We start from the raw sequence: 22968 nt of genomic DNA, 5'->3' as shown, positions 1-22968 counted from the left end.
CATGCGCCACCACGCCCGGCTTAGCCTGGGCATTTTCAATCCCAGGTACACATTGCTATCACTCAGAGCCATCTCAGTTCCGTCTGCCCACTGTACTAAGCTGCTGAAACCAGCTGGGCGCTGGCATTTTATCTGTGTGTCCATCCATGCACACGTGCAGAAGCTAGAGGGAGATGCTGGGCGTTCTGCTCAAATCACTTTCCATCTTCCTCCCTTGAGATGGGGGTTGCTCACTAAACCTGGCGCTAGACTGGCAGCCAGCAAGCCTCAGCACACCTGTCGCCTTTACCCAAAGTGCTACGGTTTCAGCTGTGTGTGCAGTCACACCTCACTTTTTAAAAAAACCTGGGTGATTTTTAAACCCAGGTGCTGGGAATTCAAACTCATGTCTTCATGAGCAGTTGCTCTCACCCTTCAAGCCACCTCCTCAGCTTGGCACTGGTACCCCAAAAAGAAGCCTAGAGTATTATCGATCTGGCATGGTGGCTCAGGCCTTTAGTCCCAGCACTCAGGAGGCAGAGGCAGGTGGATCTCTTTGAGTTTGAGGCCAGCCTGGTCTACAAAAGTGAGTCCAGGACAGCCAAGGCTACATAGAGAAACCCTGTCTCAAAAAAACCAAATTAAAAAAAAATGCCTTTTAATGGTTTTTAATTATATATGTGTGTTTCTATGTGTGGTGTAGGTGCCCTCAGAGGCTAGATGCCTCAGATCCCCTGGAGCTGGAGTCACAGGCAGTTGAAAGCTGCCCAACATTGGTGCTGGGAACCAACCTTAAATCCTCTGCAAGAAGAGTATGTTAGCTATTAACCCACTCTCCAGGTTGTTCTAGGATGCAGGAGCCCTGCTGAGGACCAGCTTCTCGATTGTCTGGCCTCTGGGTACTCTTGCCGACTCAGAATACCCATCCCATGCTGTTCTCCCCCTCCCCCCCCTTTTAAAACAAAGCTTGGAGTTGGGCTTCAAGGTACATGCCTGTACCTCCAGCACTCAGAAGGCTGAGGCAAACGGATCTATCCAGGTCAAAGCCAGCCTGGGTATATAGCACGGCCCTTTCTCAAACAAAACAAAACAAAAACACAAAAAAAACCCACCCCACTATTCAAGTATAAAGAACAGTGTTAAGGATTGAATCCAAGAGCCTTACACATGCTAAGTAAGCTCTTTTGTTTGTTTTTGTATTTTTTGTAATTTTCTATTTTGTATGTTTGTATTTTGAGACAAGGTTTTTCTGTGTAGCCCAGGCTGTCCTGGAACTCAGAGATCTGCCTGCCTCTGCCTCCCAAGAGCTAGGATTAAAAGTGTGTGCCACTACTGCTCAGCTAAATCAGGGGATATCAGGGGATCTTACTCTAAATTATACCTTCAGATCCCCTCTCCAACCATCCATGGGCAAGTTTTGGTCAATCCCAAGTGTTATGCATAGCATAGTCACACAGCACACAGCAGGACACAAGATGAGGTGCCACACTGCCTGACCACTCGTGGTGACTCTAAGGTGGAAGATTCAGCAGAAGGTGAGCAGAATTGAAACAATGTTGCGAAGTCAGAACTCAGACTACCTCCCACCTCTCTCCCCCAGTTCTGGAAAAGGAATTTAGTTTGTCTCCCTTGGGGTGAAAGATGGGCTCAAAGTGGCAGAAAAAACGCTGGGAAAAAGAAAAGTAGGCCAGGAACAGTCAGCGTGTCCACACAATCACACTGTTTATTGCTGTGCTGTTGCGAAGACACCATGCAAATGCCAAAGTGCATTGAGTACTGCCCAGCCCCTCGAACGTGTAAGTATCTCAGACTGTAGACCCACTCCAAGATCTGCTCCTGTCCCCACACCAGCACCCATATGCTTTGGTGAACACACACACACACACACACACACACACACACACACACACACACACACACGGCTCTCACACACGCAGGAGTGCATGATGTTCTGCGGAGCAGCAGAGAAGTCCTCCCCCGCTGGGAGGAATGCGGGAGAGGTAGAGGTCATGGAGTTCCCTCCTCTTTCATGTCACCCTCCTGGCAACCTGTGCCCGGCTTCGAGCGGCGGCATGGGCAGGAAAAGGAAGCGAAAGGGGCTCTGGCCTGCTCCTCCTTGCCCAGGAGCGAAGCCAACAACTGCGGGCCTGTTGTGAGGTAATGCCTGGCGCCGCCCGTGTGTTCTTGCAGGTTGAGACAGATTCGGGCCGGGTGGGGTGGCAGCCCCAGCCACGGAGGACACAGGAGGAACAATACCAGCGCTATCTCAAGCCCCTCCTTACTAGGCTTCACGGTCCGGAGCTGGGGTGCCCTATCCCAGCTGTACCTTGAGTTCCTGTGCTCCCCGGGATTGCGTTCCAATGGGATCCTTGGGCGCTGGGCAGGATTCTGAGGCCGAGACCCACCAGCCTTGGTCAATGACCTCTCTGCCCAGGTGTTGTGGACTTGCTGAGACCGGTTTAGAAGGCGCCAGAGAGGAACCAGCTGGAACTGGAGCCTGGCACCCAGCTCCAAGGCTCTCGCCTGCCCAGGCTGCAGCTGCGCCAAGGCTCTTGTTAGCAGCTGCCCCCGCTTGGGCGAGGAGCATGCTTTGGGCATCTGCCATGAGGCAGTTGGGAATTTTGCAACAGTCTCCAGGAGGGCAGAGCAGGAAGAGGGGGCCTCCTGTGTCCCCTTCTCTTCTTCACTGCTGCTCACACCATAAGGAGCCATGGAAGACCCTGCCAAGTCTCAGCAGCTTCCACGACACCTAACACGACAGACAGTTCTCGCCCCTCATCTCTCTGGACTGGATTCCTAGCCAGTGTCCAAGGCAGCAGCAGTTCGTTTCCCATGGCCCTGGAGTTGTCTCATGTTGTGGCCCCGGTCACCGTATAGCAGGGGTAGTCACACAACACATGCAGGGCAGGGCCTAGGTGCACACTGACCATCCTCCAGCTGCTCCAAAGAGGGCCCCCTCGAGAATACCACTGCCTTAGAAGCCGGCACCTCCCTGAAACCTCAGCTCATGTGGTCAGCAGGCGAGACAGCCTGCAGCCAAAGTCCCCAGCATGGAGGACAGAATGGCAGCATGGCCAAGCAGGAGGCCGCTCCGCTCTCGTGGGCAGAAGTACAGGCAGGAGTCTTCCGCCCGCCCTCCATGCTCCTGGCTCAGACTTGCCCTTCCGGGGGTGGAGACAAGTTCAGGTAAGGACCATGTGGGGGGAACTTGACAAAGGCAATGGCGGCCAGTTCCTTGCAGAATTCTTCTAATACTACCACGCCCTGGAGTAGGGTCTGATGGTCCAGACTGTGGAGAGACAGTGGCGGGGGGTGGGGGTGGGGCGGGGGGAGGGTGTCTGCATGTGTACTTACAACATGACAGCCCATGTCCACAAGGCTCGACACAGGACAGAGTCCTCAGTGCTGCCTTCCCGACCCTGGGCACCCCACCTCCCTTGGCTACTTACTGCTCTTCCGGAATCTGGCCCATCAGTTGCTTGCGCACCAGAAGCAGCTTGCCCGGAAACTGGGGTACCCTCTGAATTCTTTGCATTAAGTCCCCAATCACCTAGGGTCCAGAAAGGACTAAGATGAGAACTTGACAACGCCCCACAGCTGCCACCGGCTCTGCCATCCCATAGGAGGTGGGAGATGGGATTGGAAAACCTGTGCTGTTCCTGACTCTTGTAAAGGGTGCCGACTCCATTCCCACCCCTCGCCCGGCTCTGTTCCTTCCTGTCACGCCCTCGGCCTTACCCTGACAAGCACAGAGAACAGGCTCCTACAGCCAGGGGCCAGGCTGATGTAGGGATCCAGAAGGTACTCGTGGATATGGGGGTGGGGGAACAGGGCGAGCCGGGACAGGACTGAGGTCACTTGTAGGTTCAGGCTGTATGGCTGTAGGGAACAAGATGGACAACATTGAGTGTTGGCAAGGGGCGGTGAGCATTTTTGCACTCCCCAAGCAAGAAGGCGCCTGGCTGGTGTGAATGCATGTGGGGGTGGGAGACTCACGTGATGTGGCTATGTCATGGATTCCCTGGGGCTGAGGGCCAGAGCATGTTAGGGCGTGTGGAGAACAGGCGAGACAGGGCTGCCCGCCTGGGGGAAAGGTAAAGGGGCCGTGGAGCTAAGGAACCCAAGAGGGGTCCACTGTGGCCACCAAGCCCTACTCCCCTGAAAGGTACAAGGCCCAGCCTGGCGCTCTCCCTAGGCACAGTCTTTGCAGCTACCTGATCCAAAATCCGGGCCATGCGATCAAAGAGCACTTGGAGGAAGCGGCCCTCAAAGAAAGGCCTTTCAGGCTCATGAGAGTCCAAGGGTGCTGGGCTCAGAGGCCAACCCCAGGGGGCCACACGGGAGCTGCATTCCTGGAACTGAAGCAGAGGGAAAGAAGGGTTGAGGAACCCCATTAAAAATGGCATGGGGTAAAGGCTCGTGTCAGCGGGACATAAAGGGGCCCAGCAGAGAAGGGGAGCCACAGAACCTTCACTCACCAAGCCATAGGCATCATGAACATATGTGTCATATCCGTTCTCCTCCAGGAAGGCTGATGTCTTGGCTTCCTCAGGGACCAGGCAAAGGAAGCTAAGAGACAGGGGCCTAGGTGTGGAGGTGCCTCCCCAGGTCTGCCCCCACTCTCTGTGGTTCACAGGGTCCCCCCCCCCCAAAACCAGCACAGAATTCAGGCGACTCCGCTTGCCTAACCTTCTCCCCACCTGTTAACGATCTCCGTCACTGCTGTTTTGCCATCCGAGCTGGTGGCAGGAGCCGGGGCAGGCTTTGTGGAGGGCTGAAGGCCAGCATCGAGGAAGCCATCGGTGAAGTAGGGGTCTTCCTCCAGATCCCTGCAGGCAGGGAGACACGCACGCACGCACGCATGCACGCACGCACACACGGATGAACAGAGGGATGAGTGGGTGTGCATGGGTGTGCTGTGCTGCGGGTGGCACCACGCACCCCTCTCTGTGTCACTTACAGGGTATCCTCATAGCTCTCCGGCTCTGGCGAGCCCCGGGCCACATACAGGCGGCCCTCCAGGTTTTGCAGGACCAGACTGCGGATGACTTGCTCATGGGGCTTCTGCAGCAGTTCCTCAAATAGCCGCAGGGTGGCAATGCTGATCTAGAGTGCAAGAGAGCAGTGGGGGACCCTCCTGTCAACCCTCCTGGCGCACCTCTCTCTCCTCTCTCTTCTATCTCTCTCCTCCCTCTCCTCCTCTCTCTCTCTCTGTTTTTCGACACAGGGTTTCTCTGTGTAGCCCTGGCTGGAACTTGTTCTGTAGACCAGGGTGGCCTCTATCTCCTGGGTGCTGGGATTAAAGGCGTGTGCTGCCACTGCCAGGCTCCTCCTGGCTACCCGGCACCTCTCCCTTGTTGGTTAGGGGCTAAAGGAAGTGTCCCGTTTCTCATTTGATATGCCATCTCAGGCAAACTCACTGACTTCTCTGTGCCTCAGTTTCTGTATTAGAAAAAATAGGTGCATAGAGCAGTTCGCCAAACACCAGAAAGCCATGACAAAGACAGCGTGGCTGTCAATCACTGCTTTGGCTTGAAGCCTGAGGCTGAGCTACCTGGGCCAACTGAGGCAGCCCTGTGGCGGCTGTGGAGCAAACTGAGATGAAGGCCCCTCCTGCCTTACCTCATCAGAGAGATGGTCACAGTGCATGATGAGGTGTGTGCCCAGAGTTTGGGGGCTGTCCTCTGTGGCTGCAGGCTGCCGGTCAGTGCCCAGGAGGAAGGTCACGGCCTCCTGCAGCAGGGCAGGGGAGCGCAGCTGTCGCAGCAAGGCTGTCAGGAGGGCAGTGGAGGCCAGGATGCTCCGCTCCGACCTGTAGGGAGAGGGAGAGAGGAGAGGAGAGGAGGGTCAGGGGGAAAGCAGAACCTTCCCCGTTTTCTTTCCATTGGTGGCTAACCTCCCCATCCCTCATGAGGTGCTACAGTTACAAGTGGGAGGCTGTGTTTCAGCCAATGGGGCTTAGAGCCATGTGCGTGTTAGACCTGGCAACATTTTTGGTTCTTTGAGACAGGGTTTCTCTGTGTAGCCCTGGCTGCCCTGGACTCACTTTGTAGGCCAGGTTGGCCTCGAACTAACAGAGATCTGCCTGCCTCTGCCTCCTGAGTGCTGGGATTACAGGTGTGCCCCACCATGCCTGGCTAGACCTGGCATTATTAACAGTAGGTCCCTGGCCTCTGTTATGGCAAGAGGCTTGGTAGCCTGACCAGACACAGACCAGAGCATGGACAAGGGATTTTACAGACACTTACACATGCAGGAGCTGGGGCTGCAGGGTCTCTACAAACAGCTTCTCAGCCACAGCCTTTGCCAAGGCATCCGCAACCACCTAGGAGCCAGAGGGCATGTCTCCTGGACTCACACCCCATCACATTTACGCCCCCCAAAATCATGTGTCCTCGTGCAGCCCCCAAATACTGGCTAACCAGAGCCCAGCTGCCATCTGGCCCCAAGTCACCATGCACCGGCTCCCCTCCATCACTGAGACACCTAGTGGAGTTAGGCAAGCACCCTGGTCACACCCGCCCCCACTCACCGTGTGTGCCTCTGTGATCAGGTGGTCACAGTAGTCAAACCAGCCCAGGAAGGCAGCCAGAGCCTCCTTTCCAGGGAAAGAGGCCTCATCAGACGGGGCACTGGGTAACCTAAGAGAAAGGGAATCGGGAATCCAGAAGATGAGCAAAAACCTTCAGGGCCTTTCTGAAGGATAGCTGAGAGGCCCCCACTCCACCTAGAACCTCTGCTGCTGTGCTCACGTTGCAGAAGAGGTGTTCCTGGGAGGCTGGGAAGGGCCCGGGGACCGGTCGCTTCCCCCTCTCACCCCTACCCCCCAGGAAGAAGATAGCTAGCAAGGCTGCCTAGTCTACGTAACTACCAGCCCCTGAAGATATTTCCAGGCCAGGAACCCACCTCCAGCTGATGCCCTCTAACGTGGCAATGTCTGCTGGGTCAAGGCAGGCAGGCATGGACCGGTATAGTTGGCAGAGGTGCCCAGCTATCCCCACACAACAGGAGGTGCTTTGTGTCAGGTAGGTGGCAGCTGCTGGTGACGCCACGCTTACCAGCAGCAGGATGTTCTCCTGCGCCTTCAGGGCCACCCGACTCTTCTAGGGAACGGGGAGAGGATGTCTGAGTCCGTTATTCTCCTCACCCTTCCCCACTCCTGCCACCCTACCCCTGCCACCTCTGCGGCCACACCTTGCTCTTGCACAGCCCGAGCAGGGAGGTGATGAGATTGCTTTCCCCAGGCCCATTTTCTGGCCCTTCGGTCTCCGCAGGCAGGTGGATGTTCAAGGCTGGGACACCACCATGCTCCCTATGCAGTCCAGGATCCCCACCAGGAGCATTGCCGCGGGGACAATCCTTGTCCCTGTAGCCAGCTACATCCTTAACTGTAGACTCTTGGATTGTCTTCTTCTTACCTATAATCTTTTTACCCTGCAAAGAAGGTAGGGTGAGGCCAAGGTCAAGGTCAGAAAGGCGATCGCTCCATCCTGCATCACTTCCTTGAGAGTGCAGGGTTGAGAGCCAGGTGTGGGGGAGCACTCCTATAATCTTAGTGGAGGAGCACGAGTTCAAGGCCAGCCTGGACTACAGAGTTTCCCCCCCTGTGTGTCTTGCCAGGCATTGTAGTATATACTGTATTTCCACAACTTGGGAGACTGAGGCAGGAGGATGGTAAGATTGAGGCAAACCTGGGATATGTAGTGAGAGTCTGTCTCAAAAAGCCAAAAGAGTCAAACCAAATAATTAGCTCATTGAGTGAAAGTATTTGCTATAGGAGACTTAGAGACCTGAGTAAAACCCCCCAAACCCATGTGAACGTGGAAGGAGAGAACTGACTCTAGAGCGCACTGTGACCTAAATGCACGTGTACTCATGCATACACACACACACACACACATACACCAGGGGCTAGGAATATGGCTTAGTTGGTATAGCGCTTTCCCAGAACATGTGACACTCTGGATTCCATCCTTACCACCCCATAAACTGGGCAGAGTGTACATGCCTACAACTAAACACTAGTGAGAGAGAGGCAGAAGATCAAAAGTTCATGGTCACCCTTGACTACACAGTGGATTTGTAGCCAGCCTGGGCTCTATGACACACCTCCTACCCCACCCCCCCAAAAAAATTCCAGACTGCACTAAAAGAATGCAGAGTGGGTTTTTAAAAATGAGCTTTGGGCTGGAGAGATGGCTCAGAGGTTAAGAGCACCATCTGCTCTTTCAAAGGTCCCAGGTTCAATTCCCAGCAACCACATAGTGGCTCACAACCATCCGTAATGAGATTCAGTGCCTTCTTGTGGCGGGCAGGTGCACATGTGGGCAGAATACTGTATAAATAATAAATAAATCTTAAAAAAAAAATGAGCCTCATTGTAGAGTGCTTGGGGGCACCGTGTCCTGCTGCTTCCTCAGCGGAGTCACCAGTGCTTGCCTCAAGGGTTCTGCCCCACAGCCAGGTCCCCACAGAAGCACCTACTTCCAAGATATAGGCCAGCAGCTCTGGGTCCTGCTGTATCTTAGAACAGAGGACGCTGGTGAACTGAACTTCTTCCTTTTCCGTGAGGGATCCAGGGACCGTCCCTCCAAGTCGGAGAAGTTTCTGAAAGAGGAACAGGACAGAACCCCAGGGGAGTGGGGTGTTAGGGAAGGGAAAGCCCTAGCCTCAGACACCCTGTGTCCTTGGTCCTCACCTGCACGGGCCTGTGGACATTCAGGTAGTGCAGTAGTGGGTGCTGCACCTGGGCCAGGACCTTGCTGAAGAACTGGAACACCTGTTGTCGCATGCCTGGGGGGTACTGAGACGGAGCATTCTGTCACAGGTGAGGCCTCAGCCCTCAGTCTGAAACACTGCTCTCCAGAGCCACGGGGCTCAGTGGCCCTCTTCCCTGCCAGGCCTCTTTCCTTCCACCCAGCAGTTCTTCTTTCACCCCCCCCCCCCGCCCTGTTACCCCTCACCAAGCCCCCTTTCCTGGATCAGTACCTTTCATGACTGGGGCGTTAGTGAACGCAGTATTGCATCTGTATCTACTGGTTTTGTAACTGTGGGTTTCATCAGCCTCAGACCAAAACTATTCAGAAACATGTACAGACCTTTTTCTTATTACCTAATTATTGTAGTGCTGTGAGTTTTATAGTACTTACATTTATTAGTTATAAGCAGCCTAGAAATTATTTAAAGGTACAGGAGAGTGTGTGGAGGTTATCTACAAACACAGTCACCCATAGGTATTTGTGGGATCCTGGTTCCGGGAACCTATCTTTCTGTTATTCACCATCTATCCAACATCTCTCTCTCTCTCTCTCTCTCTCTCTCTCTCTCTCTCTCTCTCTCTCTCTGTCTCCCTCCCTCTCTCTTTCCTTCTGGGCCCTATTTAAATTTTTATTTATGTGTGTGTGTGCGCGCATACACACACATGTACCTCATTGTACATGAGGAGGTCAAAGGACAATTTAGAGTGGATCCCAGGAACTGAATTCAAGTTGTCAGGCAGGGTGACAAATGCATTCACCCACTGCACCATCTTGCTGGCCCCCAGGTCCATTTTATATAAGGGACTTGAACACTCATAGTTTTGGATCTGAGGGGAGGGGTAGCAGGATCCTGGGACCAACTGTCTGGGATTGCAAGGACCCACTGTGTGTGACTATCCTGTCCCTCAGTCCCCAGCACCTGGAATAGAGGCCAGCAAATGGCAGGTCCCTCTCTGCTGAGTGATGGGGTAATGATGTATTCTAAGTAACAGTGGTAATACTTGCTCCCTCAAGACAGAGGGGCACAGGTCAAAAAGCATGGAATTAAAAGGTTTGACTGAGGTGGAAGTTTCCAGATGCCCCAGGAGCATGCCCACCTCCGCTTTGCCCAGAGTGCACAGGGTCTCCAGGATCTTGTGCTGTAGCAGGTATTCCAGGCAGGGTCCAGCCTCCCCAGAGGACGCCTGCTGCTTCTCCTCATACACCAGGATGTCCAGCATTTGCTTCAGCCGCCAGGGAATATCCGTTTTCTTGACTGGCGTGTTTTCATCTAATCGAGGTCAAGGACAAGGGTAGGTGGCATGAAGCACATTAGACCCTCTCAGGACCAGCCCAGGAGGAAGTCTCGCCTTAATGGGCTGAGCGCCACCAGGAAATGAAAGTTTACAGCTGATGCTTGTATATTTAAAAAGACAAAGTGTGGGGCTGGAGAGATGGCTCACTGGTTAAGAGAACTGTCTGCTTTCCAAAGGATCCAGGTTCAATTCCCAGCACCCACACGGCAGCTCATAACTGTCTGTAATTCCAGTTCCAAGGGATCTAATAACATCAACCAATGCAAATAAAATAAAATAAAAATAAATAAATAAATAAATAAATAAAAAGACAAAGTGGCTCCACGTGGGGAAGGGGTGGGGACTGCCTCTGACAAGAACTCGGGTGCCTGCGATTTGATCACTGCCCCTTGGCAATGGGGCAAGAGGAGGAAGACCCCACATGTCAGAGGTCTAGGGGAGGGGAGTAGGGAGGAAGAGGCAGGGAGGGTAGGAATAGGAAGACACAAGTGAGGGGATTACAATCAGGATGTAATCTGAATAAATTATTTTTAAAAAAAAGGCAAGGTGGCAGGGGATTAGGTCAAGGATACAGCCTGCTGACTGAGAGTGTGTGCTTGCCTCAGTGTGTCATGTGTGCAGCAACATTCCCTACTAGGGACCCCTCATGGGACCAAAAGGAGGACATAGGTCCATAGAAGGAGATGTTTTGAGAGCGGCCTGTCTATCCCAGGCGTAGTGAGCAGTTATGGAGTCTGTCCAGGCTACTTTTCAGCAGTTTCCTCCCTAGCAGCTTCTAGGGCCTGGCCCTGGCCCCTCTTCTACTCAGGGAAATCAGAGGAAAGCACAGCCAATCTGTCAGTCAGGAGGGTGATGCACCTCAGTAGAGAACAGTTTCCCTCTGGCCTTGGAGCACCCCCTAGCTTTCCTTTAAGGCATAGGCTGTTGAGCAAGGCAGCTTGCTTCACCTTCTCCCTGTAACTCTGGTCTAGAGATCATTCTGGAAACTAAAGGCCTAGATGCAGAGAAAGGGCCCAGGTGAGATGGAGGACTCTTAGCTTTAGGCTGGGTTTGGTGGCATACACTTGTAATCTCAGCTTCTCAGGAGGCTGGTGAGGCAGGGGTATTGCAAGTTCAAGGCCTGGCTGGGCCACAGAGTGAGTGCGTTCAAGGCCAGCCTAGGCAACATAAGCGAGATCTTGTTTCAAAGCAAAAAGAGCCAAGGGATGTCGCTCAGTGGGGCATGGAGGTGGGGAGGCCTGCCCTAGGTTCAATCAATCCCCAATACACAGAGAGATATAGCATATGATTTAGTATAAAAGAGGGGCTCCCAAGTGGGAAGAAATTCTTCTCCCATCCCAAAACATGTCAGTATCTAGAGACATTTATGTATGTCACAGTTGAAAGATGGGAAACTAGGGCGCTGAAGAGATGGCTCAGAGGTTAAGGGCACTGACTACTCTTCCGAAGGTCCTGAGTTCAATTCCCAGCAACCACATGGTGGCTCACAACCATCTGTAATGAGATCTGGTGTCCTCTTCTGGTGTACATGCAGGCAAAACACTGTGTATTAAATAAATAAATCTTAAAAAAAAAGAAAGAAAGAAAGAAAGAAAGACAGGAAACTAGAAAGGAGTAGGGAGAGACCAGAATTGCTGCTCAACAGACAGCACAGTTATCTCCTTTAACACAAATGGCCCACCTGCCAAGACTGAAGGAAGCCTGGTCTAACAGAGGCCCGCCCCAGCCCCCCCAACCTCCACCCACCAAGGCTCCCCCAGAGGGCTCAAAGGCCATTTTAATTCCATGGTCTGGTTCAAGCCAGAAAGAAAGCCCAGACATAGTCTGAACTCAAGGAAATGGAAAGCTAAGGGATATAGGATCTGGTTACCTGGCAACCAGGCTTACAGCCTACAAAGCACCCAATCAGATTCTGACCCTCGCTGAGTCATTATGGTGGGTTAACACATATGAATGCTTTGACCCTTAGAGATGTCAGCTAGGAGAAAAGGGACCCACACATCATGTTCCACTTCTTAAGGTTCATGCAAAATAAATTTTTTTTTTTGTCTTTTTTGTTTTTGTTTTTTGAGACAGGGTTTCTGTGTAGCCTTGGCTGTCCTGGATTCACTTTATAGACCAGGCTGGCCTCGAACTCACATTGATCTACCTGTCTCTGCCTCCCAAGTGCTGGGATTAAAGGCCTGCGCCACCACTGCCTGGCTACAGCAAAATAATTTATTGCACATCTTTCTCCTCTCCCCAACTCTCTCTCTAAGACAAGGTCTCCTGTATCCCAGGGTGACCTTGACCTTCTGATCCGCTTGCTCTCATCTCCTAAGCACTCGATTACAGGAATTCACCATCGCCCGGTTTATGCAATGTAAGGTCTCTTATAGGCTAGGCCAGCACGCTACCAACTGAGCTATATCTAAACCCTGCTGCATTGCCTTTAACCAATAGTCCTCGTGATAGTCACTTGGGACAGAAGGCCCAGGGGCTGTACCTAGCTGGAAACTAAAGCAAGTGGAGCCACCTTTACTATGCAGAGCCAGCCCTATGAGGTCCCCAGTCTCCTTGTCCTCACTCGTAAGTCACACAGCTCCTCTCCTAAACAGGTCCGAGTGGGGCCAACAATTTAACCATGAAGACCAGCAATGGCTAGGGCTCTGGGTCTTGCTCCCATCCTCCCTGGCTCAGCCCAGAGATGTCCTGATGTCATAGCCCTGACATAACCTTCCTAGACACCTGTGATCACTCTTCCCAGCTCTTCCCTAGGGTCAGCAGGCTTACCTGTGCTTTCGATATAGTAGTGTGTGATGCCTTTCCAGTGCTCCACAAAGGCCTGCAGCAGGTCAATGCTGGGCTCCCGCTGCAGAGAGAGTAGACACGGTGTTTGTGGGAAGGCCAACCAAGGGCCCACTAGTACCAGCGCTCACAGGAACAGAAGCCCATGTGCCTGTGTCAACATCCAGTTGGGTGAGTTCTAGGTCCTAGAGAAAGCATTCTGTTCCCAGCTTTTCAAAGGGAAGATTCATTCACTCATTGCTCCAGGACACAGCATCACAGACTCCCCAGCCCACAAGGCTCTGTCCCCAAGAAGTAAGCATGTTGAAGGAGGAACACATACAAGTATTTCTGCACAATCCGAAATCCGTACATGCTAAAGAGGGGGACTGCAAACAATACAGGGGTTCCTTTGTTGGAATCTAGGAAAACCCATATCCAAGGCTATGGCAGGCTCTACTCAGTCAGACGGTTAACACTTCTTTTTTTGTTTGTTTTTTGAGACAGGGTTTCTCTGTGTAGCCTTGGTTGTCCTGGACTCACTTTGCAGACCAGCCTGGCCTCAAACTCAGATCCAGCCTGCCTCTGGCTCCCAGAGTGCTGCTGCTGCTGCGATTAAAGGCATGTGCCATCACACCCAGCTCAGTTAACACTTCTATACCCTTTAAAGGAAATGCCTTACAATAGAGTGCTGTTGTCTTTTGTCCCAGGCCACAGTCAGCACCCCTCTTACCCACCTCCTTCTGTCACCTGGAGGCTTCTGACATTGCTTTCTGCAAGCCCCTCAACTCCCCCTCCCCAAAAGTATTCTCTCCTTCTTGGCACCCTAGCTGAACTGAGGGTGACTAACGGCCCTGATAACAATAAAAACAACAACAACAACAACAACCTTCTTTCTTTGTACAGAAAATGCAGAAAACAGCTGATAGTGGCGTTCCTAGCTCTAACTGATACATCCACACACATCCCTACACCTAAGGCTTAGGGAACAGTGATGAAGTGGCGGGGGTGGGGGGTGGAAAGGCTGGACTTGCTGGACAACCAGGACATCTGCCGCAAGATAGTGACAGGGAAGCCACACTCATGAAGTCTCAACAATATGGTCACCTAGTCAAGACTTGAACAATGACAACATGAGTTGGCGTGCCAACATGGATGGGGTGGCTGGAAATTCAGATGGCCCCAGTCCTAGAGAAGAAGCTACAGACAGGTAATGGCTGCTGAAGACTGGAGAATCCGTCTTCCCCAGGGATGAACCCCTTGACAGATTATCCAATACCAAATAGTCAGCCCCTAAACACGTGTGCATATGAGCAACACTAAATGGACTCAGCAAGTTGTGTGTGTGTGTGTGTGTGTGTGTGTGTGTGTGTGTGTGTGTGTAACAAAAATAATTACAGAAGAGGTCATTAATGTGAGAGGGAGTTGGGGGTATGGGAGAAGTTGGGGGGTGGTAAGGTGTAGAAATGATCTAAATACAGCACTCATATGAAATTCTGAAAAAAAAAATTTTTTTTTTGAGGAAAGGAGAAAACTGTTAACAGGACAGAAAGGCGGCAGCAGCCCCTACCATGGGTGTTTACCCTCTAGGTCTTTGCTCAGTCCACAATGTCCTGGGGTCCGTCATTTCTTTACCCTTGTCTAGGTCCTGAGAGTCCTCAGTGAGGTCAGTGGACAATTGGGCAGCTGTCTGAAAGCCTTGGCCCTGACTCCCACCTGCACACACGGCTTCCTAGCTCAGCCTTTCATGGTGCCACAGAAAAGAGCATCTTCTAGAATCACTCATTTGGTACATGTCTGTGAGTGGCTTCTGGGTGCAGGAGGCTATCCTACATGCCACAAGTAATCCAACAATAACCAAGCTTCCAGGAATGTGCTGCCACCAAGAAAAGACTGCAAGAGTGCACCCCAAGCCGGGCGGTGGTGGTGCATGCCTTTAATCCCAGCACTTGGGAGGCAGAGGCAGGGGGATCGTTGTGAGTTCAAGGCCCACCTGGTCTACAAAAGCAAGTCCAGGACAGCCAAGGCTACACATAGAAATCCTGTCTCGAAAAACCAAAAAAAAAAAAAGAAAAAAAAAGAAAAAGAAAAAAAAAAGCACCCCAAACCACTAATTATGAGAAAGTAGAAGTGGAAAAGGATCTCTTAAAGGGAGTCACTTCTTTTTTAAAAAGATTATTTTTTTTTCATCATCAATACAATGCTCTGCTGCATGTACACCTGCAGGCCAGAAGAGGGCATCAGATCACATTATCAATGGTTGTGAGCCACCATGTGGTTGCCGTTGGGAATTGAACTCAGGACCTCTGGAGAGGCAGTCAGTGCCCTTAACCTCTGAGCCCTCTCTCCAGCTCCCGGAGGGAGTCACTTCTAGGGCCTCAGTGAAGACAGAAGCTTGGTTCCCAGAACTCATGTTAAGATGTTTCTCAGTTGTCTGTAACTCCAGCAGCTGGGGATCCAACACCCTCTTCCGGCTTCCATGGGCACCCGAACATAGGCGGCATCGACGCATACACACGAAGTAAAAATAAAAATAATTCTTAAAGCCTGGTGTGGTGGCGCACACCTGTAATCCAGCACTCGGAGAGGCAGAGACAGGTGGATCTCTATGAGTTCAAGGCCAGCCTGGTCTACAAAGCAAGCAGGAGAACCAAAGCTACACAGAGAAACCTGTCTTGAAAAACCAGTAATAGTGATGATGATGACGACGATGATGGTGATGATAATAATAAATCTTAAGAAAAGAGGGACTACTAATAGGTACCTTCCAAGGACAAAGAACAAAAACTCCAACTGGATCAAATTTCAGTAGTGCAAAGATGTTCCCAGCACAAAGATCTGGGCAGAGTGCGTTAGGGAAAAGGGCAGGAGGAGCTTGTGGTCTCCAAGGCCAAGTCAAGAAGCCTGAGCTGTGTTTTTTAAGGCAGCAAGGTCAGTGTCACCTTCAAAGGAAGGTTTTGGAAAGATCTATATGGTAGTGTCGTGCAGAAAAGAAGACAAAGGTAGGAAGATGTTTAGCTGGCTAGGGCAACAGAGAAGTAAGGAACAACTAAATCAGAGACTCTGGAACATTCTCCACCCTCCTTGCAGGCGGTAGACTCTTTCAAAGTGAGTCATCACTAGGTGTGGTGACTTTAATCCCAGTACTCAGGAGGCAGAGGCAGTAAGATCTCTGTGAGTTCAAGGCTAGCCAAGTCTACAAAGCAAGTTCCGGGACAGCGAGAACTACAAAGAGGGATCCTCTATCCAAAAAACTAAAAAAAACCTAAAAAACAAAAAACAAAAAACAAAAAACAACAAAAAAAACCCAAAACAGATGTAGGGTCAGTGACTCTTCCAGAAAGGCAATTCCCACAATCCTTCAAGATAATCCATCCCAGGCTAAAAAGATGGCTCATGTTAAAGACCTTGCTGCTGAGTTTGACTCCCAGGACCCCTGACCTCCATATGCATGCTTGTGGCACACACCCCACATACATGGGGTAAACAAATGCAACAGTAAGATATCCCATCCATAAGGAGTGACTTGACTCATCATATAGACTGTGAGCTTCCCAAGAGCCAGGGCTGTCTTTTGGTTTTTTAAATCAAGGTCTCGGGCTGGAGAAATGGCTCAAAGGTTAAGCATACTGACTGCTCCTCAGAAGGTCCTGAGTTCAATTCCTAGCAACTGCATGGTGGCTCACAGCCATCTATAATGTGATCTGATGCCCTCTTCTGGACTGCAGGTGAGCACTGTATAAATAATAAATAAATAAGCCTTTAAAAAAAAAAAAGGCTGGGTGGTGGTGGCACACACCTTTAATCCCAGCACTCAGGAGGCAGAGGCAGGAGGATCGCTGTGAGTTCGAGGCCAGCCTGGTCTACAAAGTGAGTCCAGGACAGCCAAGGCCACACAGAGAAACCCTGTCTTGAAAAACCAAAAAAACCAAAACAAAACAAAAGAAATCAAATCAAAGTCTCTGTGTAGCCCTAGCTGTCCTGGAACTTACTCTGTAGACCAGGCTGGCCTCAAACTCAAGAGATCTGTCTGCCTCTGTTTGCCAACTGTTGGGTATCACCACCGCCTGGCTTAGGGCTGTGTTTTGTTTTGGGGTTTTTTGACACAGGGTTTCTCTGTGTTGCCTTGGCTGTCGTGGACTCGCTTTGTAGACAGGCTGGCCTCCAACTCACAGAGATCTGCCTGCCTCTATTTGCCAAGTGTTGGGATTAAAGACCTGTACCACCTCTGTCTGGCTTAGGGCTGTGTTTTTTGTTTTGTTTTGCTTTTGTGTTTTGAGACCAGGTTTCTCTGTGTAGCCTTGGCTGTCCTGGACTTGCTTTGTAGATCAGGCTGGCCTAGAACTCACAGGGATCCCTCGGCCTCTGCCTCAAATGCTGGGATTAAAGGCGTGTGCCCCACCCCTAAAAAAAAGCGTGTGCTACCACACTTGGCTGTGTTTTTTATCTGGCAACCCCAGAAGGGCTTTTACCAACTCCCAGGAAGCTCCCAAAGATACTCCTGCCATATTTTCTTGTCCTGGAAAGTCCTTGGAGCCTCAGCCAGCACCCCAGTGACCTCACCGGGGTTTCTGTGATAGGGTCTTATCGAGCCTCGGATTCCATCTATACGGTCCAAAAAGCCTTGTGCCAGACTTCATGAAAAGGACTATTCGTGTAAGAAAAGGAGACCCAGGGAAGGCAGAGCAGCCACCGAAACCTGGTGGACAGGAGACAGCAGGGCAAAGATCTCTCTACTCATGAACCTACTACTAGATACCAGGCCAAAGAAACCACAGAACAACTTCCTCTAGAAGATAGCAGTATGTTTAGAAAGAGCCATGAGGATTCCTACCCAAGCAGCCTGAGTGGGTCATTTTTGACTTGGTGGTCCAAGGGAGGACCTAACGCCCAGACAGAGGTGTTAAGTCACACTTTCTGGATGTGGTCTGTATGCAGGTCACCTGCTGGAACCCATGTCCCTCTATTCCTGCATCTTCAACCCCTGGTGCCTGAACTTTCTGCACTCAGAGTGTAAGGATCCAGGAAGCTTAGGGCTGACTACCCTTCCAACCCTCCTTGTACTCAGGACTGTGTCCAGAAGGATGAATTAGTTTATCAGATTGCTTTTTTTTTCCTTTTCTTTTTTGATTTTTCAAGACAGGGTTTCTCTGTGTAGCCTTGGCTGTCCTGGACTCACTTGTAGACCAGATTGTTTTTTATTTGGGACAGGAAGAAAAGGTCATTTCGGAAACTCTCACTCTTCCTTCGGGTATCCCAGGCCCTGCTCCTCACAGCCAAGCAGGTTAGTGATGGAGGGGAGGGGAGGCTCCTTTACCAGGTTTAAATGATAGCCGTGGCACACACATCTTTAACCCCGGCACTCAGGCAGGCAGATCTCTGAGTTCAAGGCCAGCCTGCTTTACTGAGTGAGTTCGAAGACAGCCAGTGTTAGCATTCTGCTTCAGTCTGTCTACCTGTGATGTCAAGGCCCTGCCCAGGGCTACCCCTCCTCTTGCTCTTTCCCTCTCTCCCCTCTCTTCCTCTGTCTCTGTCTTTCTCTTTCTCTCTTGTACCCCTACCCCTTTCCTTCTCCTCCCATGCTCATTTAATAAACTCCTCTACAACATAATATCTGGTGCCTTATACCTTATATTCTTAATTTATTAATCATTAAATGCCAGGGCTACAACAAAGAAACTCTGTCTCAAACAAAACAAAACAAAACAAAACAAAAAACAACCAACAATAATGTCTGGGGTGGGAATGTGGGGACAAAAGGGGAGTCGAATCCAAGATTGTTTCTCCAGAGACAATTTGATAGACTAAACACATCAATTAGAGTGTGTTCTCAGCTGGGTGTGGTGGCTCACGCCTTTAATCCCAGCACTTGGGAGGCAGAGGCAGGAGGATCACTGTGAATTCGAGGCCAGCCTGGTCTACAAAGTAAGTCCAGGACAGCCAAGGCTACACAGAGAAACCCTGTCTCAAAAAACAAAAATAAATTAAATAAACAAATAGAGTGTGTTCTCATACAATGAGAAAAAATAATTAACTTTCCAGATACCTTCTTGCAAGGGGGCTGAATGAAGTGGGAAGCGAGGCACATACGCTCCCAGAAAGAAGACCCAAATACAAACTGACAGTTGTAAAAACAAACAACTAACTAAAATATTCTTCCGTGCAAGCCCCTCGGGCAGGCCGACCTCTCTAACTCAAGGTCAGTTTGGATCAGTGGCCTGAGGCTTCCCGGTTTCCGCGACCACCTACCCCTGCAAAGCTCTCTAACACTTTCCTGGAGACTTAATTACTCAGGGCCACAACTCTCCACTCTAAAAAAAAGAGGGAACTCAGTGCAAGAACTCCTGGGAGTTCTCTAGCAGCTAAGAGGGTAAGGGGAAAGCTATTTACAATCCCAGGTGAGCAGGAATGGAGGAGCGAGAGGAACCGGGAAGGAGGGCTGATAGGGGCTGAGGAGGAGACGTGGGGCAGATCCAGGAGAAAGGACTGGTGACAAGGGAGCATTTGGGGAGAGAAGAGTTAGAAAGCAAGCAGAAGCTCTCAGGAAGGTAACAAGAAGCACTGCGGAGCGCAGGGATCAGGGGAGTAGGGCACGGGAAGCATAACAGGAAGCGGTGCGGAGGCAGGATCGAGGGATCGGGACTCAGAATCAAGGGAGCGTGGCTCAGGATCACGAGAGTAGGGCGTAGGATCAGGAGAGCCGGGCACAAGACCCGAGGGAGCCGGTCGGTCTGGAGAGAATCCCGGAGCTAGGCGCTCCTGGGCGGCCGCGACCCGAAGACGGAGGCCCGGAAGCGGCGTCGCAACCAGGGGAGGGGCCCTGCCCAAGGAGCCCGCACCCGCCTGCCCCCACCGCCCGCGCCCGCCCCTCCGGTCCGACCGGGGCCCGGCCTCACCGCCCCCACGGCCTCCTGCAGCAGTGCCCCGAGCCGGCTCAGCATGATGGCGGCCCGGCCCGGCTCGCGGCCCGGCTCCGGGTGGCAGCGCGGCGGTGGCGGAGGAGGCGGCCCAGAGGGCGGGAGGCGGGACCCGGCCTTGGAACCCCGCCCCTGCCGGAGGGCTGGGGGCGCTCTCAGCCTGGAGCTGGCCAGGTCCTGAAGGAACCCGCCCTGGGAGTTGATGACGCCCCGACCTACCCTTTCCACGTCCCTTTGAGTAACACCCAATTCCTCATGTCCTTACAGTCCTATCCAAAACAGTAGCCCTAGTCACACAAGGCTGTGTTGCATTTAAAATGTCCAGGTCTTGAAAAGATGTGTCAAGGACACTTCAAAAGGTGAAGCCATAGTGGGGAGATTTGATAACTTCCCTATTGATATTGACAACACATTTAAATGTAATGGGTTAGGACTATTGGGTTAGGTTATGGTTAATATTAATTTCATCTGTTTAGTTATTTTTAAGTGGTTCTTGGAAAAGACATTGGGTAATGTTTGCAGTTCGATTAGGGATTGAGGGGAAAAGTCTCTACCAAATCCATCTCACATCCCCACACTCGAGGGAAAGAAGGCAAAGGCCCTCAGTGCACCATACCCGCAATCCATCCCAGCACTCAGTGGTACCAAGAGTTCAAGGAGATAGTGAGATCATGTGCCACACATACACACACAACATACACACACAACATACACAGAGAGACAGAAAGAGACAGAGGTATGAAAGCTTAAAACAAACAAAAAAACAAGAGCTGCATGAGACTCTTGGTTCAATTCTCAATAGATAGATAGATAGATAGCTGGATAGATAGACAAACAAATGCCAAGCATAGTAACATAAGCCTATAATTTCACCCCTTACGAGGCTGAAATCTAAAAAAAAAAAAAAAATGGTGAGCTTCAGGATAGCCTGGGCTACATAGTAAATTCCAAGCCAGTCTCAGAAACAACAAGACCTCAGAAACAAAGAGTTGGGCATATAAACTGGCCTTGGTGTCACATGCCTTTAATCCCGGCAGAGGCAGGGGGACCTCTATAAATTCGAGGCCAGCCTGATCTACAGAGCAAGTTCTAGCAGAGCCAACACTAAAAAAGAAGAAGGAGAAGGAAAGAAAGAAAGAAAAGAAAATGGCACACGCCTGTAATCCCAGTATTCTAGGAGGCAGAGGCAGGCAGATCTCTGTGAGTTTAAGGCCAGCCTGATCTACAAAGTAAGTCAAGGGCAGCCAAGGCTACGCAGAGAAATTGTTTCAAAAAACAAACAAAACAAACCAACCAAAGCATTAGAATGAGGTTCCCAGCTTACACATCTTCCTGTGTGTTATGAGTAGGAAGCCTGAAGGATTCTCCGCAAGGCTTTGTTTTAGGGGCCAAGAGCCTCACTTTGAAGGATTCTAAACTCTCAAGAGTTTCAGAACCTTTGGTTCTTAGTGTGGAAATGTGTCCCACCACGAACCTTTCCAGCCATTCCGATCATATGGCGCTTCCCTTGGTCACCAGTGAGTTTGACATTCTCTGCCGTGGCCTGTGAGTTCCAAGTGGACAGACAGGGTCCACACGAGAACACCTCTGCACAGTCCACGGATGTCTGATAGCATGTGGGCAGCCCAGGCCTTGCTATCAATCTCCAGGGCTGGGCAGCTGGAGGCGCAGCCCTGTGGAAGAGTACTTGCTTACCTTACCCAAGACCCTGGGTTTCGTCTCCAGCAGTAACTACTCCCCTGAAGGCCCTCCACACAAAAAACGAGGCAGGAAACTGCCTCTGCCCGCCCTACCTCCATACATCTTCTACTCATTGGTTTTATGTAGCTTTGGGTTTCAGGTAAAATGTTCTCTCGTTTGTTGGAAGGAGTGAAACAATCTGTCCTATTGGCCTCACAGGTTTGTTTCGAGAGCAAACAACACTGTAGACATAAGACAACTTTTACTTAAAGTCATTGTTCAGGGACTGGGACTGTAGCTCACTAGGCAGACTGCCTACTTAGCATACACATAGCCTGGGTTGGCTCCGCAGCACCAAATAAACTGGGTGTAACAGCATATAGCTGTCATCTCAGCACTCAGGAGTGGAAGGAGGAAGATGTGACTCAAGGCAGTCTTCAGCTATAAATCCAGTTCAAATAAAATCAGTGTTTGGGTTTTTTGTTTGTTTGTTTGTTTGTTTGTTTTGAGACAGGGTTTCTCTGTATAGCCTTGGCTGTCCTGGACTCACTTTGTAAACCAGGCTGGCCTCGAACTCACGGCGATCCACCTGCCTCTGCCTGGGATTAAAGGCGTGCGCTGCCACCGCCCAGCTCAGTGTTTGGATTTGAATGGTTCTGATCTATTCACTTTTTGGCCAGCTGGTCCTCTCCCCTCATACACCCACATCATTTCTTCTTTTTGATCTTCGAGATAAACTGCACACTCAGCCCCCTCCGTGTCGGCTGCAGGTAGGAGGCCTCGCCAAGGCAGCCAGAGTCGCCACCGCCTGCCCTGACTCCAGCTGACCCTCCCGCTCCTCCTTCAGTCGCCTGTCCTCCATTCCTGCTTCTTCCTCGGCCCAGGGCTGGGCAGTCAGCTTACCACCTACTGGTACCGCTTTCTGTTCAGATTGCCCACTGCACAAGCACCTTGGGGGTCGTGGGGAGGCCAGTGTATTTCAGGTGACCCTCCCTCTCACGTTCCCTCTAACCGTGAAACACGGGTTTCTGTCTCTCGGAGTCCCTGGAGAAGTGGCAAATAGCACTCTGTCTAAGCCAGCCCTTGCTCCTGTGTCCTAGAGAAAGGAAAGTTACTGTGGGTACTGTCCCTCCGCCCCCTCCAGTTCATGTGAAACCCTCCCCATGGCTTTCTCAACCTGATGTCACTTGCCCCTCTGACTCAGAACTGGGAGCTTATAAGGAAATAAAAGTGGGTCAGGGATGTTGCTCAACCGGTGGCACACACACCTAGCAAGCAAAAGGGCCTGGGTTCGAGTCCCAGCACTAAAAAAAACCATGCCTGTCGGTGCATGTTTGTAATTCCAGCACCTGTGAGGCAGAGGCAAGAAGGATCAGATGTCTAACCTCACATACAAGGAGAGTTGGAGGCCAGCTTGAGCTATGGAAGACAAATAAAGCCTACAAATACGTGGTCTATGCCTGTGATCCCAGCACTTGGAAAGCAAAAGCCAGATCAGGAGTTCAAGGCCAGCCTTGGTTACCTGGAAAGTTTAAGGCTAGCATTTGCTAACAGATGCCTTATTTCAAGCAA

General features: G+C 51.2%; 1 protein-coding gene across 1 annotated transcript; it reads right to left on the bottom strand.

Annotated features, from left to right (window-relative positions):
* Positions 1-1679: 1679 nt before the first annotated feature.
* FHIP2B (FHF complex subunit HOOK interacting protein 2B) lies at positions 1680-21001 on the bottom strand. Its single transcript, XM_084767561.1, has 17 exons — positions 19696-21001; positions 12806-12884; positions 9836-10008; positions 8678-8782; positions 8464-8586; positions 7174-7413; positions 6886-7082; positions 6512-6620; positions 6228-6304; positions 5602-5791; positions 4940-5085; positions 4680-4808; positions 4458-4548; positions 4194-4337; positions 3718-3858; positions 3429-3529; positions 1680-3268 (listed from the first exon to the last, which is right to left on the bottom strand). The coding sequence occupies exons 1-17, from the start codon at positions 19738-19740 to the stop codon at positions 3130-3132; spliced, it is 2229 nt and encodes a 742-aa protein (XP_084623687.1). The 5' UTR covers positions 19741-21001; the 3' UTR covers positions 1680-3129.
* Between the last annotated feature and the right edge of the window lie 1967 nt (positions 21002-22968).

The sequence above is a fragment of the Acomys minous genome (genome assembly GCF_964271855.1).
Source record: "Acomys minous genome assembly, chromosome: 18".
In the NCBI taxonomy this organism is placed as follows: domain Eukaryota; kingdom Metazoa; phylum Chordata; class Mammalia; order Rodentia; family Muridae; genus Acomys; species Acomys minous.
Note: the sequence above shows the minus strand (reverse complement) of the source record. Positions and strands in the feature narration are given on the sequence as shown.